The sequence below is a fragment of the Carcharodon carcharias genome, chromosome 16 (genome assembly GCF_017639515.1).
Source record: "Carcharodon carcharias isolate sCarCar2 chromosome 16, sCarCar2.pri, whole genome shotgun sequence".
Classification (NCBI taxonomy): Eukaryota; Metazoa; Chordata; class Chondrichthyes; order Lamniformes; family Lamnidae; genus Carcharodon; species Carcharodon carcharias.
This window is the reverse complement of record NC_054482.1, coordinates 107,328,472-107,347,175: the sequence shown is the minus strand read 5'-3', so window position 1 is coordinate 107,347,175 and position 18,704 is coordinate 107,328,472. Positions and strand designations below refer to the sequence as shown.

Genomic DNA, 18,704 nt, shown 5'->3' with positions numbered 1-18,704 from the left:
CCAAGGGTTGCCATGTTACATGGACTAGTATTTCTTAATATCCAAGAAAATTATAATTGATTCCTTTGCAATTGATGCAAACTCTTAAAAGCTCTTTACAAACATTGTTCAAAACAACTAAAGGTTCCACAAATCGTTTAAAGAAATTACAAATTTTCCTTACTGCAGTGTTTCTGGTTCAAAGATCATCACAAAACAAACAAGCTTCTATTCTAACCCCACATCAAGAGTCCTTTAATAGCCTTTCTAAACTGCCAATCAAATTGTGAACTCAGAAACCCCTGCTGAGATAATTGTAGCTTTTGAAACAAAGCCATGCATTCATAATGACACAATAACTGGTCTTGGGGAAATGTCAACAAAGAACTCTCCTGAAACTATGTGACCAGATGCTACTGTTATTTTCTAGCCTACAGCGGATGGCCTGTCAATCAAAGTAGTCTAGCAGACAGTTTTTTGTTTAACTCTCAGTGACAGCTTCAGCCTGTTCTTTTCTTAAACCAAAGAGCAGGATTTAAAAATCTTCAGATCATGACAATTAAACAGACCTGATCTACTCCCACATTGCAGCTTAAAACCCTTGCAATAGCTAAAATGGGATCACTTTGAACTTAGTACTGAGTTCAAATGGACCTGCTGAGTTTGGGTCTCCCTGTCTCCCCAGCGCCCCCGCCATCCCCCGACCCTTCCCTGTTTGAATCACAACCTCCCTCTTCCCCTTGCTTAAAAAAATTGGATCTGTTGGAGACAGGGGGCAGAATTTCCATGTCCAGGTCCCACCCAAATCTGGCCCTCAGGATGATCTAATTCGGATGATTAAAGAAGTTGAGATATTTTAAGATAGAGAGAAACTCTTTCCCCTGGTATGCTCAGATGGGTTTTCCCCAAAGGAGGCAATGTGGGCCTCTCGCCGGCTCTCCACGCAGCAAGGGAGTCGCCCAACGCCTGGATTAAATTCTGCCCACTATTTCATCTGGGACTGAGCTGGTGTTTTCTGGTGGTGTAGCACAACATCCTGGATTTTGTACTCTATGCCTCTCGATATAAAGCTCAGAATCCATATGTTTTATTAACCGCTTTGTTAACCAATCCCGCCACCTTCAAATATTTGTACACAGACAACCACAGGTCTCTCTGTTCTTGGGTCCCCCTTTGCCTTAAACTGGTAAGGAAACAAAATTCTACAGCAATTTACATATTTATGTGAGAAGAGAAAAGGCCCATTTCTTTTTTGATATATAAATATATTTATGTGGGTACCAGTTGGCATTTATTATTTATTGGTGACTTTTTATTATTCATTGTTTTCCATTCTTCATCACTCTCTTTTGTACACAGTGAAGAAATGATATTACATTGAATTTTAAATGTATTCTCCAAAGATTCTTTCCACATGAAGGGGAGAATATGCTATAGACGGATTACATTGTATGACACCTCAGATTCTGTCCCATGTAAGTGTTACCCTTTAGCCGTCACCCTGTTGCTTACCATGGTGTGTGACAGGAAGTAGCAGCTGATGGGATCATCAGTTTTCCAGGCTAAGCTAGGCTGGGCTGTTGGGAAATTTAGCCCAGCCTCAACAACAGAACCCTTGCATTGATGAATCACCTTTAATGTAGTAAAATCTCTTAAGGTGCTTCGCAGGAGTCTCTGAATTAGACAGGAACCTGGCACCCAGGGAGATATTGGGACAGATGAGCAACAAGCTGGTCAAAGGAGGGGAGCAGATTCAAGAGAGAAAAGTGGAGAAGTGGAGAGGTTTCAGGAGGGAGTTTCGGAGCTGAGGGTTTAGAAGGCTAAAAGCATAGAGCAGGATCTTCCGGTCTCGCCGAAGTCAATGGACATTTGGCTGGTTCCCCGCATCTACCGTGAGGCAACCCACTGCGGCAGAGCTGGAAAATCCCAGCCATAGTCATCAATGGTGGGGAGAAGGAATTTGAGGATGCATGAGAACTAGAATGGGAGAAACGTGTAATTCTTGGACTGTTGTAGGGCTGGAAGAAGTTACGGAGGTATGCTGACGGACAAGACCATGCAGGAATTTGAACAAGAGGATGAGAATTTTAAGTTTGATGCATTGCTGGACTGGGAACCGATATGGGTGATGCATGAACAGGACTTGGTACGAGACAGGGATACAGGCAGCAGAGTGTAGGGTGAGCTGAAGTTTCGAGCAGGTATGAACTTTGGTTCCTGGCCTGTGTGGAATTTTTGGATCCTGGCTTGGGTAGAGCAGGGGTAGTGGGCAGCAGGTTGGGTGCCATGATTAGCCTCAGTTACCTTCCTCTGGAGAGGTGAAAGAAAGCCCAGCAGCCAATGTCTCAGCTCCTGATCAGGTCCTCGTGACTCCCTGCTGTGGCTGTGCTTGTAGGCTGTGTTTGCTTCTAACGCCACATGTGCTCCCTCCCTAACAGCACTGTGGGTGTACCTACACCACATAAACTGCAGCAGTTCAAGAAGGCAGCTCACTACCACCTTCTCAAGGGCAATTAGGGATGGGCAATAAATGCTGGCCCAGCCAGCGAAGCCCACAACCCATGAATGAATAAAAAAAATACGCACGATTCTAGAGTCTCTCTGTCATATTTACTCTTTTGGCACAGGTCTGGATTTGAGGGAAAGGAAACATCAGGAGACACAGAGTACAGAAATTAACAGGGGGAGTGGGGTGGTAGTGGGTGTGGGGGGCAGCCACATACAGCATTTAAAGCTGTGGTGTTGATAAATTCACGATCATTCCCTACAGGTTCTTTGCGATCATATTATAACTCACCCCGTTAAATTTACACTTTCTGCAATGTAGGATATTTGTATTTATGTTAGGTTTTTTTGTATTTGTGTTAGGTTTCTCCTTTTCGAATTTCATTTAGATTATGAGCAGATCCTACGCGCAGTTAGGACATTAACTGCTTTCCGACTGAGCAGAGTGATATCTGCGTGGACCAGCATGTATGCGCAGATGGCCATTTTGCGTTGGCGGGAGACACAGTGGTGCTCGTAAGTGGAGGCGTGTCTGTGATGGTTTTTGTAGCTGAACAACCTGGGCCCCGGTTGCTGCTTAGATTCCCCACAGGAACTTCTCTTTAAAGAAAACCTCCTTTGATAGCAGCTCCGAAGCCTGCGACCTCTACTGCCTAGAAACCAACGGCACCAACTCATGAAAACACCACCTTCAAGTCGCCCTCCAAGTCACCCACCACCAACCACTAACTTCAACAATAACCTATGTTTATAAAGCGCCTTTTACCTAATCAAACATCCCAAGGCTCTTCAGAAGGAGCATTATAAAACAAAGTATGACTCCATGCTACATAAGGAGATAATGGGCCAGATAACCAAAAGCTTGGTCAAATAGGGAGGTTTTAATAAGTGTCTTAAAAGAGAAAAATGAGGTAAAGAGGTTGAGAGGTGTGGGGAGGGTATTACAGACTTAGAATATATTGAGCATTCCTTTATCATCGCTGGGTCAAAATCCTGGGACTTCCTACTTAACAACACTGTGCGTGTTTCACCACACAGACTGCAGCAGTTGAAACCACTTTCTCAAGGGCAGCTAGGCATTTACAATGAAATGTCAGCCTTGCCAGTGACATCGATATCCCATGAATGAATAAAAATAAGGAGTAATGGGTATTGCAACAAGGTAGCTGCAGTAGGCCAGTCTCCAGGGGAGTGATACCTCAGGAACTGTCAGTCAGCCCCAGAGAGGAGAGCTGGAGGAAGATTTCTAAAGAAAAGCAATTTTGAAAATGCCCCAGCAGCTTGATTTGAACCCTTTAAAATCTTGGCCTTCTCTGAGGAGCATTTGTATGACACTTAGCATCATCCACCCTCCAAGTGATAAGCCTTTTAAAAATTATATCCAAAAAATGAAAAAAGATGGATTGTGCCTTGGCTTGGTGATAGCCTTATCACTTTTGAGTCAGAAGGTTGTGAAATCAATCCTCACTCCAGAGACTTGAGCGCATAATCTACACTACAATTCTGTGCAGTACTGAGGGAGCGCTGCAGTGTCAGAGGTGCCACCTTTCGGCTGATACATTATACTGGGGCCCTCTCTGCCCTCTGACATGGGCATTAAACATAAACAACATGCACCTGGTGAGCTGCACTTTGCTCGGGACTCCGAGGTTTGTTTGCCTATCTTGCTCAGCGCTTGCAGTCATCAGCACCAGGTTTCAGAGGCAGCACCACATCACTTTTAGGTGGGGGACTAATGGGCAGGTCTCTACCTACCAGACCAGCTATAAGGCGGGGGTGGCTTTGTATGGCTGCAGGGCTAGGGCTTGCTTGGGGAAGCAGGGGAAGTGGCCTCAGGCAAAGGGAAGAAGCTGCAGGCCAAGAGCTGCACTGGGGAAGGGGGGAATCCCAGGGTTTGTGTGATCTGTGCAAGATGGTGAAGATTGAGGAGGCAGTCTCCAGAGGAGGCCAGGTAGAGATGTGAGGCTGTGTGTGGAAGAGTGAGTGGTGATGTCCCTTGAGCTGGCAGTGAGTGAGATGCCAGTGAGTGTGTGATGGGCTTGTGAGTGTGTGAGTTTAGAGTGATGAGATGGTTGCCTTACCCTGGCTGTGTAGATGAGATCATTCATCCTCTATCTGCATTGGATGGTCAACCTCTTCTGTGATCACCACTGCCATTGTCTGCTAAGTCAGGGTGGTAATGCCGGCGTCCTTTCGGCTAGAGCGGGGGGTAGAGGACAACATGGCGGCCTCCACAGCTTCCAAAAGGTGCTCGGGAGACATGTCGCCAAACCGGGGGGCTGCAGTCTTCTTGCCTTTCGGGGCCATGTCTTCATTGCTGCAGTCCTGGGCTGGAAGCGCGGAGAGGTGTGTACGCGGCTGCACTTTAAATGCAGCGCTTGGCACGATGAAGTGACGAGGTGATGGTGTGGCAGGCAACTCGGAGAAGGCCTGACGTGGAAACGGTGTGTTTCCCAGGAATGCATAATCGATGCGGCGGGTTTGGGATGGAACGGCGTGAGAAACTGCCATTGCGGCTAACGGGTAAAATACCGTTTTACCCGCCCTCCACCGCACTTAGTGCAAATCTGGGACGATTCCACTCGCAGTCTATAGAAATTAACAGAAGGAGGTGGGTGGTAGTGGGTGTGGTTGTGACCACTACCAAGGGCAGCATTCATTGCCCATCCCTACCTGCCCTTGAGAAGGTGGGGCTGACAACTGAGTGGTTTTGCTAGGGTCATTTCAGGGGGCAGTTAAGAGTCAACCATTTTGTGAGGGTCTGGAGTGACACAGAAGCCAGACTGAGTAACTATGACAGGCTTCCTTTTCATTATTGAACCACTTTATTTGGTGGCAATCCAGTACTTACTGACTTACTGATAATAGTCCAGATTTATTTAATTAACTGAATTTAAATTCCCCAGCTGTCATAGTGGGATTTGAACTCATGTTCTGGATTACTAGTCCAATAAAATAATCACAATGCTACCCTAACCTATATTACCGTTTCTGGGAGCTTTCTGTGCACAGATTTTGCTGTCGCATTTCCTACATTACAACAGTGACTGTTTTTTATTCTTTCATGGGATGTGGGTGTCGCTGGCTAGGCCAGCATTTATTGCCCATCCCTAATTGCCCTTGAGAAGATGGTGATGAGACGCTCCTTGAACTGCTGCAGTCCGTATGGTCGGTGTAGGTACAATCACAGTGCTGTTAGGAAGGGTGTTCCCGGATTTTGACCCAGCGACAGTGAAGGAACATGATATAGTCAACACCATCTGTGAATTGGAGGGGAATGACCCTTCAAAAGTGCTTCACTGACTGTGAAGTGCTTTGGAAAATCATGAATGATGCTCTAGATATTCACATTATTTCTTCCTTTCCACCACAATACATCTCTACTACATCAGTCAGACAGCATTGACCTGAGTCTGTTTAATTGAGGGGATATTTATTTGAATAGAAGGAACTTGTATTTTATATGGTGCATCACACATCCACAAGACACCCCCAGAGCATTGCAGAGCCAAAGAATTGCCTCTGAAACACACTTCCTGGCAAATGCTGTGATGGCAAACAGTTGATTTGGTAAGTAGATTGGCAGACGGTAAAGACAGAAGGGATCGATAATGGGAATGTGAAGAGACAGGTAGTGTCCCGCAGTGATCTGTACTGAAGTCCCAACTATATTTATTAAATGACGTAAATAACAAACTAGAGAGCCATATACCCAAGCTTGCCAATGGTTGGCAAACCATTAATAATTGTAGAATAAATTTAATAAGTGTATTACCATTAATAAGTGTAGACAGAAGCATAAAATTGCAGAGATATTGATAGATTAATTGAGTGGGTAAAACTGTGGCAGATAGTTTTCAACACAGCTAAGTGCGAGATCATTCATTTTGGACCAATAAAGGATAGAGCCAAGCATCTTGGGGAGGTGTGGCATAGTAGAAATGCCACTGAATGAGTAATCCAGAGGCCCAGTCTAATTCTCCGGGATATGAGTTCAAATCCCACCATGGCAGCTGGTGGAATCTAAATTCAGTTCAGAAATCTGGGTTTGAAAGCTATTTTCAGTAATAGTGAACATGGAAATATCATTGATTGTTGTAAAAGCCCATCTGGTTCACCAATGCCCCTTTAGGGAAGGAAATTTGCTGTCCTTATCTGGTCCGGTCTGGCTTACAGGTCACTCCAGACCCACAGCAACATTGTTGACTCTTAACTGCTCCCTGAAATGATCTAGCAAGTCACTCACTTCAAGGGCAGTTCAGGATGGGCAACAAATGTTAGCCTTGCCAGTGATGCCCACATCCCAAGAAAGAGTCAAGAAAAAAAATTAGGAGTGGGAGTAGGCCTTTTGGTACTCAAGCCTGCTCTGCCATTCAATAAGAACATGGCTGATCTGATTGTGGTCTCAGCTCCATGTTCTCACCTACCTCTGATAACCTTTGACTCCTTTGTTAGTTAAGAATCTATCTACCTCTGCCTTAAAAATATTCAATGGCCCTGCTTCCACCGGTCTCTGGGGAAATGAGCTTCAAAGACTCACGACCCTCTGAGAGAAAATATTACTCCTCATCTCCCTCTTACATGGGTGACCCATTATTTCTAAATTATGTCCCCTAGTTCTAGCCTCTCTCAAAAGGGGAACATCCTTTCAGCATCCACCCTGTCAAGTACCCCTTAGGATCTTTTTTTTATTTATTCGTTCATGGGATGTGGGCATCACTGGCTAGACCAGCATTTATTGCCCATCCCTAATTGCCCTTTTTAAGAGACCATTTAAGAGTCAACCACATTGCTGTGGGTCTTCAGTCACACATAGGCCAAGGTAAGGACAGCAGAATTCCTTCCCTAAAGGACATTAGTGAACCAGATGTGTTTTTATAACAATCGGCAATGGTTTCATGGTCATCATCATCAGACCTTGAATTCCAGGTTTTTATTGAATTCAAACTTCAGTAAATTTTTGATGATTTGAACCTGAGACCTCAGAGCGTTACCCTGAGTCTCTGGAATACTAGCCCAGTGACAATTTCACTATGCCACTGACTCCCCCAATTAATAAATCTGAAATATAAAGCGAGTCTTAGCAATGGTGACAATGAAACTATCATCAGTTGTTGTAAAAACCCATCTAGTTCACCAATGTCCTTTAAATGTTTCAATAAGATCACCTCTCATTCTTCTAAACTCCAATGGATCCAGGCCCAATCTGTCCAGCCTTTCATCATAAGAGGAAATGAGAGTGGTGGTAGTCATTTGATTCAAACCCCCATCGCATGTATCAGTCGAGTAAACCTTCTCCGAACTGCTTCTAATGCATTTCTATCCTTTCTTAAATAAGGAAGCCAAAACTGTAAAGTCCATTAAGGAAGGAAATCTGCCTTCCTAAATTTTGTGGCATAAGGGACTGGTATATACAGAGTTAATGTGGGACTGAGCGGTGGAAGCGGGGCCATTGAATATTTTTAAGGCGGAGGTAGATAGATTCTTAACTAACAAAGGAGTCAAAGGTTATCAGAGATAGGTGAGAACGTGGAGCTGAGACCACAATCAGATCAGGTATGTTCTTATTGAATGGCAGAGCAGGCTTGAGTGCCAAATGGCCTGGGAATGATGTGGGAAGGCACATGACCTAGAGCAAGGGTCAGTGTGGTGTTGGCCAGAGACGTATTAAGATCTAGACATGGAGATAGCTCCTTGCCTGTACACCCTTTATTGTATTTTTGTATATGGTTGCCAGTAATTAATAAAGGCTTGCTGTTAACATTCTGAAGGCCATGAAGACTTCCGGAACAGGCACATTCAGTAACCAACACCATCCCAACAAGTGTGACTCCAGGTCCAAGCAATGTGGTTGAGTCTTAACTGACCTCTGAAATGCCCTAGCAAGCCATTCAGTTGGAAGGGCAGTTAGGGTTGGGTAACAAAAGCTGGTCTTGCCAGGGACACCCAGATCCCATGAAAGAATTTAAAAAAAGGTTCAAATGGGGAAAAGTTAGAAAGAGTGAAAGTCCAAAGGTATTTATGGATCCATGTACACAGATTATTAAATTGTAATGGTCAGTTACAATAAAAAATCAGCAAAGACTAATGGAATATTAGCCTTTATGTTTAGAAAGCTGGAATATAAAAGGGAGGAAGTTTTGCTCCCACTCCCCAAACCCCTAATAGATAACTCCTGGAGCACTGGTGTGCAGTTCTGGACACCATTCCTGGTGAAAAAAACTACCGGTCTTGGAAGGAGTGCAGCTCATATTCAGCCAGATGTTACCAGGGCTCCAAGAGGTGACATAAACTAGGTTTTTACTGCCTGCAAGGGTTGATTTGATTGAGGTTTTTAGGACTTTGCACTGATATGAGAAAAAACTCCGAGTCTAGGAAAAGAGGACATTCCCCAAAAATAAACAGGCGCCGGGTCAGACAGAACAGAACCTCTCCATGCAAAGGGTGGTAGGTGTGTGGAATTTTCTCCCACGAAAAGCATTAGTTGCTAGCTCAATGGATCATTTAAACTTGAGAGTGATAGATGTTTGTTAGCCATGGGCATTAAGGCAGATGGAGCCAAGGTGGGCGTGTGGAATCATTGATTGCAGAAGAAGCTGGAGAAATGGCTTACTCCTCTTGCTATAAATGCAGCGGCCAATTTATCCACTGCAAGGTCCCACAAAGAGAGAATTAGATAAATTTGCAGATAACCTGTTCGTTCTGACGTGTGTTGAGGGATAAATGATGGCCCAGACACCAGGGAGAACTCTTCTGCTCTACTTTGAATCGTACTATGAGGTCAAAAAAGGCAGACAAAGCCATTGAAATCAGCAGAAATGGAAACAGGGCAGATACTATAATGGGTGAAACTGAGACAAAGCCCACAATGGGTGAGATATTTCAATGTGATATACAAAGGTGAGTGGTGCTATTCATTTGATCCAAGGTATCATTTATCTGAGTAAGTACCACATCTACTCAGTGCAATGGTATGTGAGCATCAATTTACAGAGGGCTGCATATTATATATGGAAACACATTAATAGATAAACCCGATAGCACAATGAGCATCAAGTAGCACTGTGCCAGTAGCAATTGTAGATCGTATCAGTTACTTATTTAATTCATTGGATATACGGTCACATTATGCCTGCACTCTGTAATAATGTGACTATCTGCTTTGGTTATACAGTCGTCATTCTGTATGAAATGTTGATGACACTGAGCTGATCCCAGCCATATGGGTAATAAAAGAGGGAAGAAAAAATATGTGCGCTTACTCAGGCCATCAAACTGTCTCAAAGCACTTCACGTACAACAAGTTACATTTTGTTTTGCAGTTAAGTGTGACAGATATCCTGTATTAGCAATGCCTCACAAACTGCAGTGAGATGAATGGTCTCGGTGGGTTTTTTTTTGCTTCGTTGTTTGAACAATAGTCTGGGAGAACTCTTCTGCTCTTCACCGAACGGCGCACTGGGGATATTGAGAGTCCACTTGAGCAGGCATTTTGACCCAACTTGGTAAGACCAGTTCTTAGTTTGGGAATGAAGTTCCACGGGCTGTCCAGTGTAATCCTGTCACGAATTCAGAAGGGCTGAAGGCTAGATTGGCACCTCAACATGCCAGGTCCTGGCCTCAAGAGGCTTGCTGGGGGCGGAAACGCTCCCCATCCCAAACTTGGCCTTCAGAGTGGAGGGAAGAGGGCACAGCCTCTTTATATTAGGAGATCGTATGCACTCCACCCTCAGAGGGATTTGGTCCAGGTTCAGGGCAGCTACGCTTGGTGAGATTGGGCATATCATGGTCTCCAAGTTGTGGCTCAGTGGTAGCACTCTCTCTTCTAAGGCAGAAAGTTGTGGGTTCAAACCCCACTCCGGAAAGTTTAGCATAAAATCTAGGCTGATACTCTCAATGTTGCACTGACAGAGGGGATGTTTCTCAGATGAAACAATAAACTGAGGCCCTGTTTGCCCTCTCAATTTGATGTAAAAGATTGAATATAGCATCACTTCAAAGAAGAAGAGCAAGGGAGTTTTCCTGCTCAATATTTATCCCTCAACCAACATCACTTTAGACAGGTGATCTGGTCATTAGCACGTTTCTGTTTGTGGGGCCCATGATGCACAGAAAATGGCTGCCATGGTTTCTACATTGCAACAGTGGCTACATTTCAAAAGTGCTTCACTGGTGGTAAAATGGAATTGGGGGGGTCCATAGGCCATGAAAGGCACTATAGAAATGTAAGTCTTCCTCTGTTTTTCTTTCTTACAACCCCGTGGGGCCCTTATGTGTTAGTCTGGGCCTAGAAGGGAAGAAGAGTCTTGCTTTGTCTTTAAAAGAAATTTATCTTCTTGCCAAGGGTACCGCTGAAGAAACTATCAAACAGTGCCCGGCGGATAAACAAAGGGTGGGTAAATGGAGTTGAGGTGCAAGTCAGCTGTGCTTTAATTGAATGGCAGAACAGGCTTGAGGGGCTGAATGGCCTCATCCCATTCCCATGTTCCGTACTCCTGGCCAAGTCCCTGCCTGAATTACGTCATATTTTAAGGTGAGCCGCCTTTGCTTGGGGAAGGCTGGCCACAAACATGCCCAAGGAAAGGTGCTGTGAACAGCAGGGGCAAGGGTTGCGCCCCAATATGGTTGGGGGGGGGGGGGGGGGGGGGGGGGGGGTTGCAGAGGTGGGGTCAGGCAGGCAGGTGCAGAATTTCCCAACGCCGAATGGCACACTGGTTCCCCACCACATTCCTGGATCCCAGCCGTTTCCCAGGAGGCTAGTCCGGGCGAGGGCCGGATGGACACCGACAAGCGGTAAGCGGCTAGCTAAGTCAATTTCAAGGCTGGGTCAGACGATTGACCAGAGGCTTCTGGGAGGCCCGTGGCATCAAGAGCACGGCAGGTGAACAGCGACAGGCTGGTGGGGGAAGTGGGGGGGGAGGGGCAGCGGGGGCGGGGAGAAAGCACTCCAGGTTCACTATGTACACCCCCGCTCCCCCCACCCACCCCCGGCAGCCACCATACACGCCTGCCTACATATGCAGTCGCAGGCTGACCTGCAGAGCAACGCGCCCTCTATGAGGGTGGTCCAGCTGCTGTGGCCGTTTTTTTTATTTCAAATGTTTTAAAAGATGAAGGTGTGCGCTCTCTCTCTCTCTCTCTTTCTCTACTTTACATGAGCTGCAGGCTGCAACTCCTTCAGTGCTGGAGGGTCTCCAGCTTCAAGAGCCCACCCACCATCCTTAACTGGATGACAGGCGTGCCCTCTGGCCACTAATTGGCCAACCCCGACAAAATCAACGTTGGGTTACTGCTCTCGACCCGATGCCAGCTCGGGACCCTGACGTTGTGGGGTCCCAAAGCAAAATGGAAAATCACGCCTCAGGTCTTACTACCTCGATTCAATGACCCCAGCCCAGGTTAACCACCTCTTGTTGGAGGGATGAATAGCTGTGCTTATATTTCAATCAGGAAAGCCCGGTCATCATTTTAAATTGTCTTCAACTGTCTTTAACCGTGTGCAACAATTCAAATGTGTGCACAGTGTTGGAACCCATCCAACTCATTTGGCTCAGTGCCATTACAATTAATAGATTATTCAACTTTCGTTGATTAGAACAGTGAATCAATTAATCATGAACGTCCCTTCTGACTCACGAACAGAAGGCTGGTGTTAACAGCTAAGCTGAAAGCATTTGTCAGCTTTTTGGGTGGAGTTTGTCCTCATGTAATGGGGAGAAATAATGACAGACAAAGGGTTCATTTACATCACCCTCCGCCAGTCGGGGTCGGGGTAGTAGTGTGGGCAAAGTAGTGTCGCTGTCTCATTCCCATACACATCCAGGTGCCGTTTATTCACTCCACCGTTAATGGCCTTTAGCTACATCGTCCTAAGCTCTGGAATAACCTCCCTAAGCCCCTCTGCCTCTCTACATCTCCTTCTTCCTTTAAGGGGCTCCTTGAAACCTGCCTCTTTGACAAAGCTTTCAGTCACCAGCCTTATGTGGCTCAGTGTCAAATTTAGTTTGTTAACACTCCTGTAAAGCCTTTTGGAAATTATTTGCTACATTGAAGGCATTTTATAAATGAAGGCTCTTGTTGTTGCATTTGGATGAGGAGCCTTGCAACAGGGTGTGGGTGTTACTGGCAAGGGTAGCCTTTATTGCCCATCCCAACTGCCTTGTGATGGGTGCAGTTAAGAGTCAACCATGTTGGTGTGGGACAGGAGTCACGTACAGGTCAGACTGGCTTAGGACAGCAAGTTCCCCCCAACAATAGTGAGCAAATTGCGGACAATCCAACAGCTTCAGAGTCACTTTCTATTACTGATACCAGCTCCTGTTGTTTATTTCTAGATACCCCTCTGTAAAACAAAAAAAATATGAATTTGTGGGGCCTCCGAGTTACTACATTGGATATTAAAAAGGGGCGTTAAAGATCCTATTGTACCCCAGTTCTGTTAAAGGAAGGCCATTTACCCGCCATTACTGTCCAAAATGGATTTCATCATTTGTAGTAGGAACAAGCTAGTTGCAAAATGGCATTCTTCTGTGCAACATCACCAGCCAAGGCAGTCAAAATAACTAGCATAAACATAACGAGTTGCTGTACAAATGCAAATGCTTTTTATGAATTTTAATAATTTTGATACTGATATTCATTTTGACTGTAATTACAAAAGCTGCTCAGCTCCACTCACAACACATCACTCCCTATGTTAAGAGTTCGTTTTATTGCTTAAATCGAATAGGAAGTTTTCCCAGCGACTGGATTGAAGGTGGTGGAGAGGTTTCCGTGAAGGTGGCTGGTTCTGAGGCGTGAACCGAGAAATGCTCCAATCTGCAGTAACATTCTCTTCAAGGGACATTTCAGTACCATATAGGGTGTCAAAAAAAAATTCTCTTTCGTATAAGAGCGAAACAAAATCCCGCGATTAGACTGTGCCCCAGCATAACAGAAATTGTGGAAGAATTATCATAGATCTATAGAGCACAGAAGGAGGCCATTTGGCCCATTGTGCCCATTCTGGCTCTTTGAAAGGCACTACCCAAACAGTTCTATCCCTCTGCAGATTTCTCCTTTTAAAGCGGGCATCCAATTGTCTTTTGCAAGTTACCGTTAAATCTGCGCCAACAACCCTTTCAGGTAATGCATTCCACATCATAAACAACTGGCAACGTGAAAATAAAAAAATCTACTCATTTCTCTTCCGGTTCTTTTGACAATTGAATTAAATGCGTCCCCTCCGGCCTTAGTGACAGTGGAAACAATTTCTTCTTATTTGCCCCAGCAAATCCCTTCATAACTTTGACCGCTACCATAACTCCTGTTCACATTCCCTGCACCAAGGGGAACAACACCAGTTTCTCCAGTCTCTCCGCATCACTGAAGGCCCTCGCCCCTGGTGCCATCATGGCAAATCATCTCTGTACCTCCTCCACGGCCTTGACATCTCTCTAGATGGCCGTAAATGTTCGTTGACTTTATAAGCACATAAAGGGAAGAAAAGTATACGGCCAATTAAAGACGGAAAGCTGCCTCATGGAAGACGGAGCGATGACAGGCATGGTAAATGAGTGCATAGCTTTGGCGTTCACAGAAAGGTATCGTCGTGAGAATGAAAGAGCACAAGTGGAGGAAGCAGAGGGATGAGCTGAGGAAACTACAGATAAGGAAGTTGAATGGAAAAGATCCTGTGGAACTCAAGGTGGCCTCAACACCAGGCGCTGAGGTGGATTTAAGTTTGCCGTCACTGACTGGATGTATTGTGGGAGATGTCATCGCCTCCAACTGCCCCACCCGCATGTCCCTGCAAACTGGTCACCTGACACATCCATCCTGGCAATGCCCCGCCTCCTCACACCAACAGGAGAGCAAACAGGCTCGTCACTACCTGATTTGACGATTCTTGACCGTCAGTCCAACTAGCCTTTTCCAATATTTTTTAGAGTGCTCAAAGGAGTCATTCCCCAATGATTTCTCTCCCAGAATTGCTTGCAGCAGTGTCCTGGAGATTAATCTTTAATTTCTGGAGACGCTTGGGAATCCGGAGAGTTGACCAATCCCGCATGCATTCCAGAATACAGAGGAGACTGGGAAAAGCAGGCACATCCTCCATGTATTATATAGAATAACCTTCTCTGCTCTAAGGGGAACAATCCCAACTTCTCCAGACACTACACAAAACTGAAGGCCTTGATCCTTATTCAAACCAACCTCCTCTGCACCCTCTCCAATGCTTTGACATCCCTCTAAACGGTAACACTGATGTTGAGCCTGTTTCTATGAACATGCCAACATACAAGTTAGGAGCAGGAGTAGGCCATTCAACCCCTCGAGCCTGCTCCATCATTCAATAAGATCATGGCTGATCTGATTGTGGCCTCAACTCCACATTCTGCCTACCCCTGATAACCTTTGAGTCCTTTTTTAGTCAAGAATCTATCTCCCTTTGCCTTAAAATGATTCAATGACCCTGGCTCCACCTATCTCTGGGGAAGGCAGTTCCGAAGATTCACAACCCTCAGAGACAAAAAATTTCTCCTCATCTCTGTCTTAAATGGGGGGAATCCCTTAATTTTAAACTATGTCCCTTAGTTCCTTAGTTCTGGTGAGTTCTCTGCTTTAAGTACACAGTAATGAATTAGTGAGACCTTTTTGGCAATGCTGAATGTTTTATGGAAAGATCTGGAGCGTCCTAACTCATTACATGAAACAGAAAAAAGGGAACCGACCTGTCTTTTCCTGTCTCCAGCTTGAAAACCCTGTCGCAGTAGTTCATTCGTTCCTCGGTGGTCACGTAGATCTTGGCGTGGGGGTAGTTCCTTGCCAGCTGCAGCAGCTCGTTGTACGTGGCCCCCTTCCCATCCCGCCGCATGTTCCGATAGGGCCCCCAGATCACGTAGACGGTCTCGTTGGCCTCCCCAAAGTAGTGCTGCTGCCTCTGCTGGAGGAGCGGGATGCTGGTGTGGGACACCACCCTGACGCTGGTCCTGGTGCCGACGTCCACCTCGAACCCGGCCGTGGGCGCGTTGTTCATCCGCCACACGCAGGCCGACTGGTCGATCACCCTGCCCGCTTGCTGGCCGAGCATCTGGCCGGAGCTGGACACGATGCTGCAGAGGTCACAGTGCAGGCGGAGAGGCTGCGGGGTGTGGGGGTGGGGGGGGGAAGATTACCAACAGGTCAGATTTCCACACATGGGGCTTGAAAGCAAAAAAACATGCGTCGCTTGACTCTTTGTAGGACATAACCCTGGAGGAGCTATCACATCACCTCTGGCTTCCAATCGCACCCCACCCTCACACTCTCACCATTGGTTGCAGACACGTCCATCAGGGGAGACAGCAGCCTGTTGATAATGTCACGGGACTAGTTATCCAGAGGCCCAGAATAATGCTCTGGGGATACGGGTTCAAATCCCACCACCACACCTGGTGGAATTTAAATTCAGTTAATAAAATCTGGAATGAAAAAGCTAGTCTCAGTAACCATGAAACTGTTGTCGATTGGTGTAAAAACCCATCTGGTTCACTAATGCCCTTTAGGGAAGGAAACCTGTCATCCTTACTTGGTTTGGCCCACATGTGACTCCAGATCCACGAGCAATGTGGTTGACTCTTAGCTGCTCTCTGAATTGGCCAAGCAAGCCACTCAGTTCAAGGGCTATTGGGGATAGGCAAGAAATGCTGGCCTAGCTAGTGACTCCCACATCTCATGAAAGAATAACTTAAAAAAATAATAATGTGCCACTTTTCCCCAGCAAACGAAAAAGCAAACTGGCCCTCAGTTACCCAGCTGGATGATGCTTGACTATCAATCGAGCGTCCTGATCTCTCTCAGTCTCCCATATTTTTTATAATCATTAAGTGAAGGCCTCCAACATTATTCGCACATCCTTTTTATTCCCTCCCAGGTCACTTGTAGCCATGTCCTGCAGTCTAATCTCTAATTGCTGGAAACTCCACAATAATCCTGGAGTGTTGGCAGCCCCATGCGCACTACACACGCGTTTACCAATCATAGGGCTGGAATTTAGGGCTGCAGATTGGGTGGGCCACCGTCCCCCTTCCTCTCTCCCTTGCTCCCCCCCACAACCCACACCTTCGTAAAATATGATTTGATGACATTGGGGCAGCAATCCAAAGTCACTCCGCCAGTCTCTAAAATTACGGAAGGTGAAAAAGATAAATAGCAAGCTATTGAGCTGGTCAAAGACCCAGTTGACTGCAACCTTACGCTGCCCACTCCATTTTTGTTTTTGTCGACGCACGGGAAAAGCGTTGGGAGTGACTTACATCAGTCATGAGGGGGCGACACAGGGTCAGACGAAGCGGCCTGCAAGCAGGCCTGTGCATAGCAACAGAGGCTGCTGGTGAAGGGAGCAGAGTTTGGCTGGTAGTAGACTCTATTCCTTCAGATTTTTTTTTAGGCTGGATTAACGATTAAGGAGAGACTGAGAGGGCAAGGGGGTTTTTTAAATCGCTGGCAGTGACTGACTTCCGGTTCACGGCCAACCGGCTGCCCTGCCTTTGATTGGGTGCTGATCATCCCCCATCACCCCACCCTTCCCAACACTGCCTGGCCGCCTGATGCTTGATTTGCAGTGTTGGTATAACGGGCTCGGAAGCAAGCGGGCCAGACCCTTCCTGTTGCCCCTCCCTCACCCCCACCGAAAACCGTAAAATCCACCCCACAGAATCATTCAGCGCAGGAGGAGGGAATTTAGTTACGTGGAGAGACTAGAGGAGCTGGGTTTGTTCAGCAGGGGCTGTAAGGGGGAGATTCATCATTTAGTGCATCGTGCCTGTACTGGCCCTTTGAAGTAGCGTTTTGGTTAGTCCCCCTTCCCCTGGCTTTTCCCTTACATCTGCAATATGTCTCCTTTTCAAGTATATATCCAATTTCCTTTTCAAAGTTATTACTGAATCTACTTCTACCACTGATTCAGGCAGTGTGTTCCAGAACAGCTCCACATTTCGTCGTCTGAATATTTTTTTTTGCCAATTATCATATATCTGTGTTCTTTGGTAACTGACCCTCCTGCTAGTGCAAATAGTTTCTCCATATTTATCAAAACCTCTCATAATTTTGAACAGCTCATTAAATCTGCCCCTAACCTTCTCTACACTAAGGAGAACAATGTCAGCTTCTCTCGCCTCTCCTGATGAATATCAATGAAAATAAGGAATTTTCTCCAGGATAATGTATTAGATCTTCCCTTTGCGAATATTACTCATTGATTCATACTGAACAATTCTCAATGCAAATTACATCATAAATTTTCCATTTCAATTTGCCTCATCCTGCTCGTGGAGTTAAACACTTTTGTTATTGAGAAGTGATGATATTTGTCAGCTGAAGATGCCCATCGCTAAACTGTAACAACTAATATGTTCGCGCCAGCTAAATAAGTACTGGCACTGAGGCAAATAAATAGATTAGTTTTGCCAACTGGTAAGCGTATAAATTAGAATATGGTAGTGAAGTGTTTATATTATTGGACTGGTAACCCGGAGAAAGAGTGAGGGAAGTCTTGTGGTGCAGTGGGTAGTGTCGTCCCTGCCTCTGAGCCAGAAGCTCTGGGTTTAAGTCCCACCCCAGGACTTGATGGCCAAGGAAGGTGTGTTCATAGCGTGGCCAGAGAGGTTGATTATCAGCTTGTAAATCCTTTCAAAATGCCTGGTAGGTGATTGGGAGCAGGAAAGCCTTCTGGTCACCCTTGCTTGATGTGGAGTGGTGCTCCTCAAGCTATGGCAACAGGCTGGTACAAGGGTGTGTTTATTCTGCCTCATGCCTCACTAGATGTGGGAAGCTTCCACGTCTAATCCAGAGGCCTGGGCTAATAATACAGAAAAAGTGACCTCAAAATGACAATTTGGAAAATCTCGAAGTATTCACTCGGTTGTAGAGAACTTGATTGTTGCTCAGGATAAGAGATATGCTGTCAAAGTTTTCACTCATCAGGACAGATCAACCAATCAGCACCCTACTCTAATGCAGTATAAATTATTGCTCCCTTTCAGATTTGGTTTTCTTGCATCTGGTGAAAGACCAAAAGCTTGGGCAGCATGTCTCTTTTTTCCCAACTTATTCAAATTTCATAGTAAAAGTAATAAATGTGTCCCATGAAGCTGCCAGGTTGTTGGAAAAAAAACCCCTGGTCCACTAATGTCGTTGAGGGAAGGAAATCTGCCATCCTTACCTGGTCTGACTTACATGAGACTCCAGTCCCACAGCAA

At 45.8% G+C, this 18,704-nt stretch overlaps 1 protein-coding gene across 1 annotated transcript in view; it reads right to left on the bottom strand.

Moving 5' to 3' along the window:
- The window catches only part of st6galnac3 (ST6 (alpha-N-acetyl-neuraminyl-2,3-beta-galactosyl-1,3)-N-acetylgalactosaminide alpha-2,6-sialyltransferase 3), a 248,920-nt gene that overhangs the window by 71,891 nt on the left and 158,325 nt on the right, over positions 1-18,704 (bottom strand). The window contains exon 3 of the mRNA XM_041208599.1: positions 15,198-15,607. Coding sequence (XP_041064533.1) covers positions 15,198-15,607 — 410 coding nt within the window. The remainder of the gene's footprint in view (positions 1-15,197; positions 15,608-18,704) is intronic.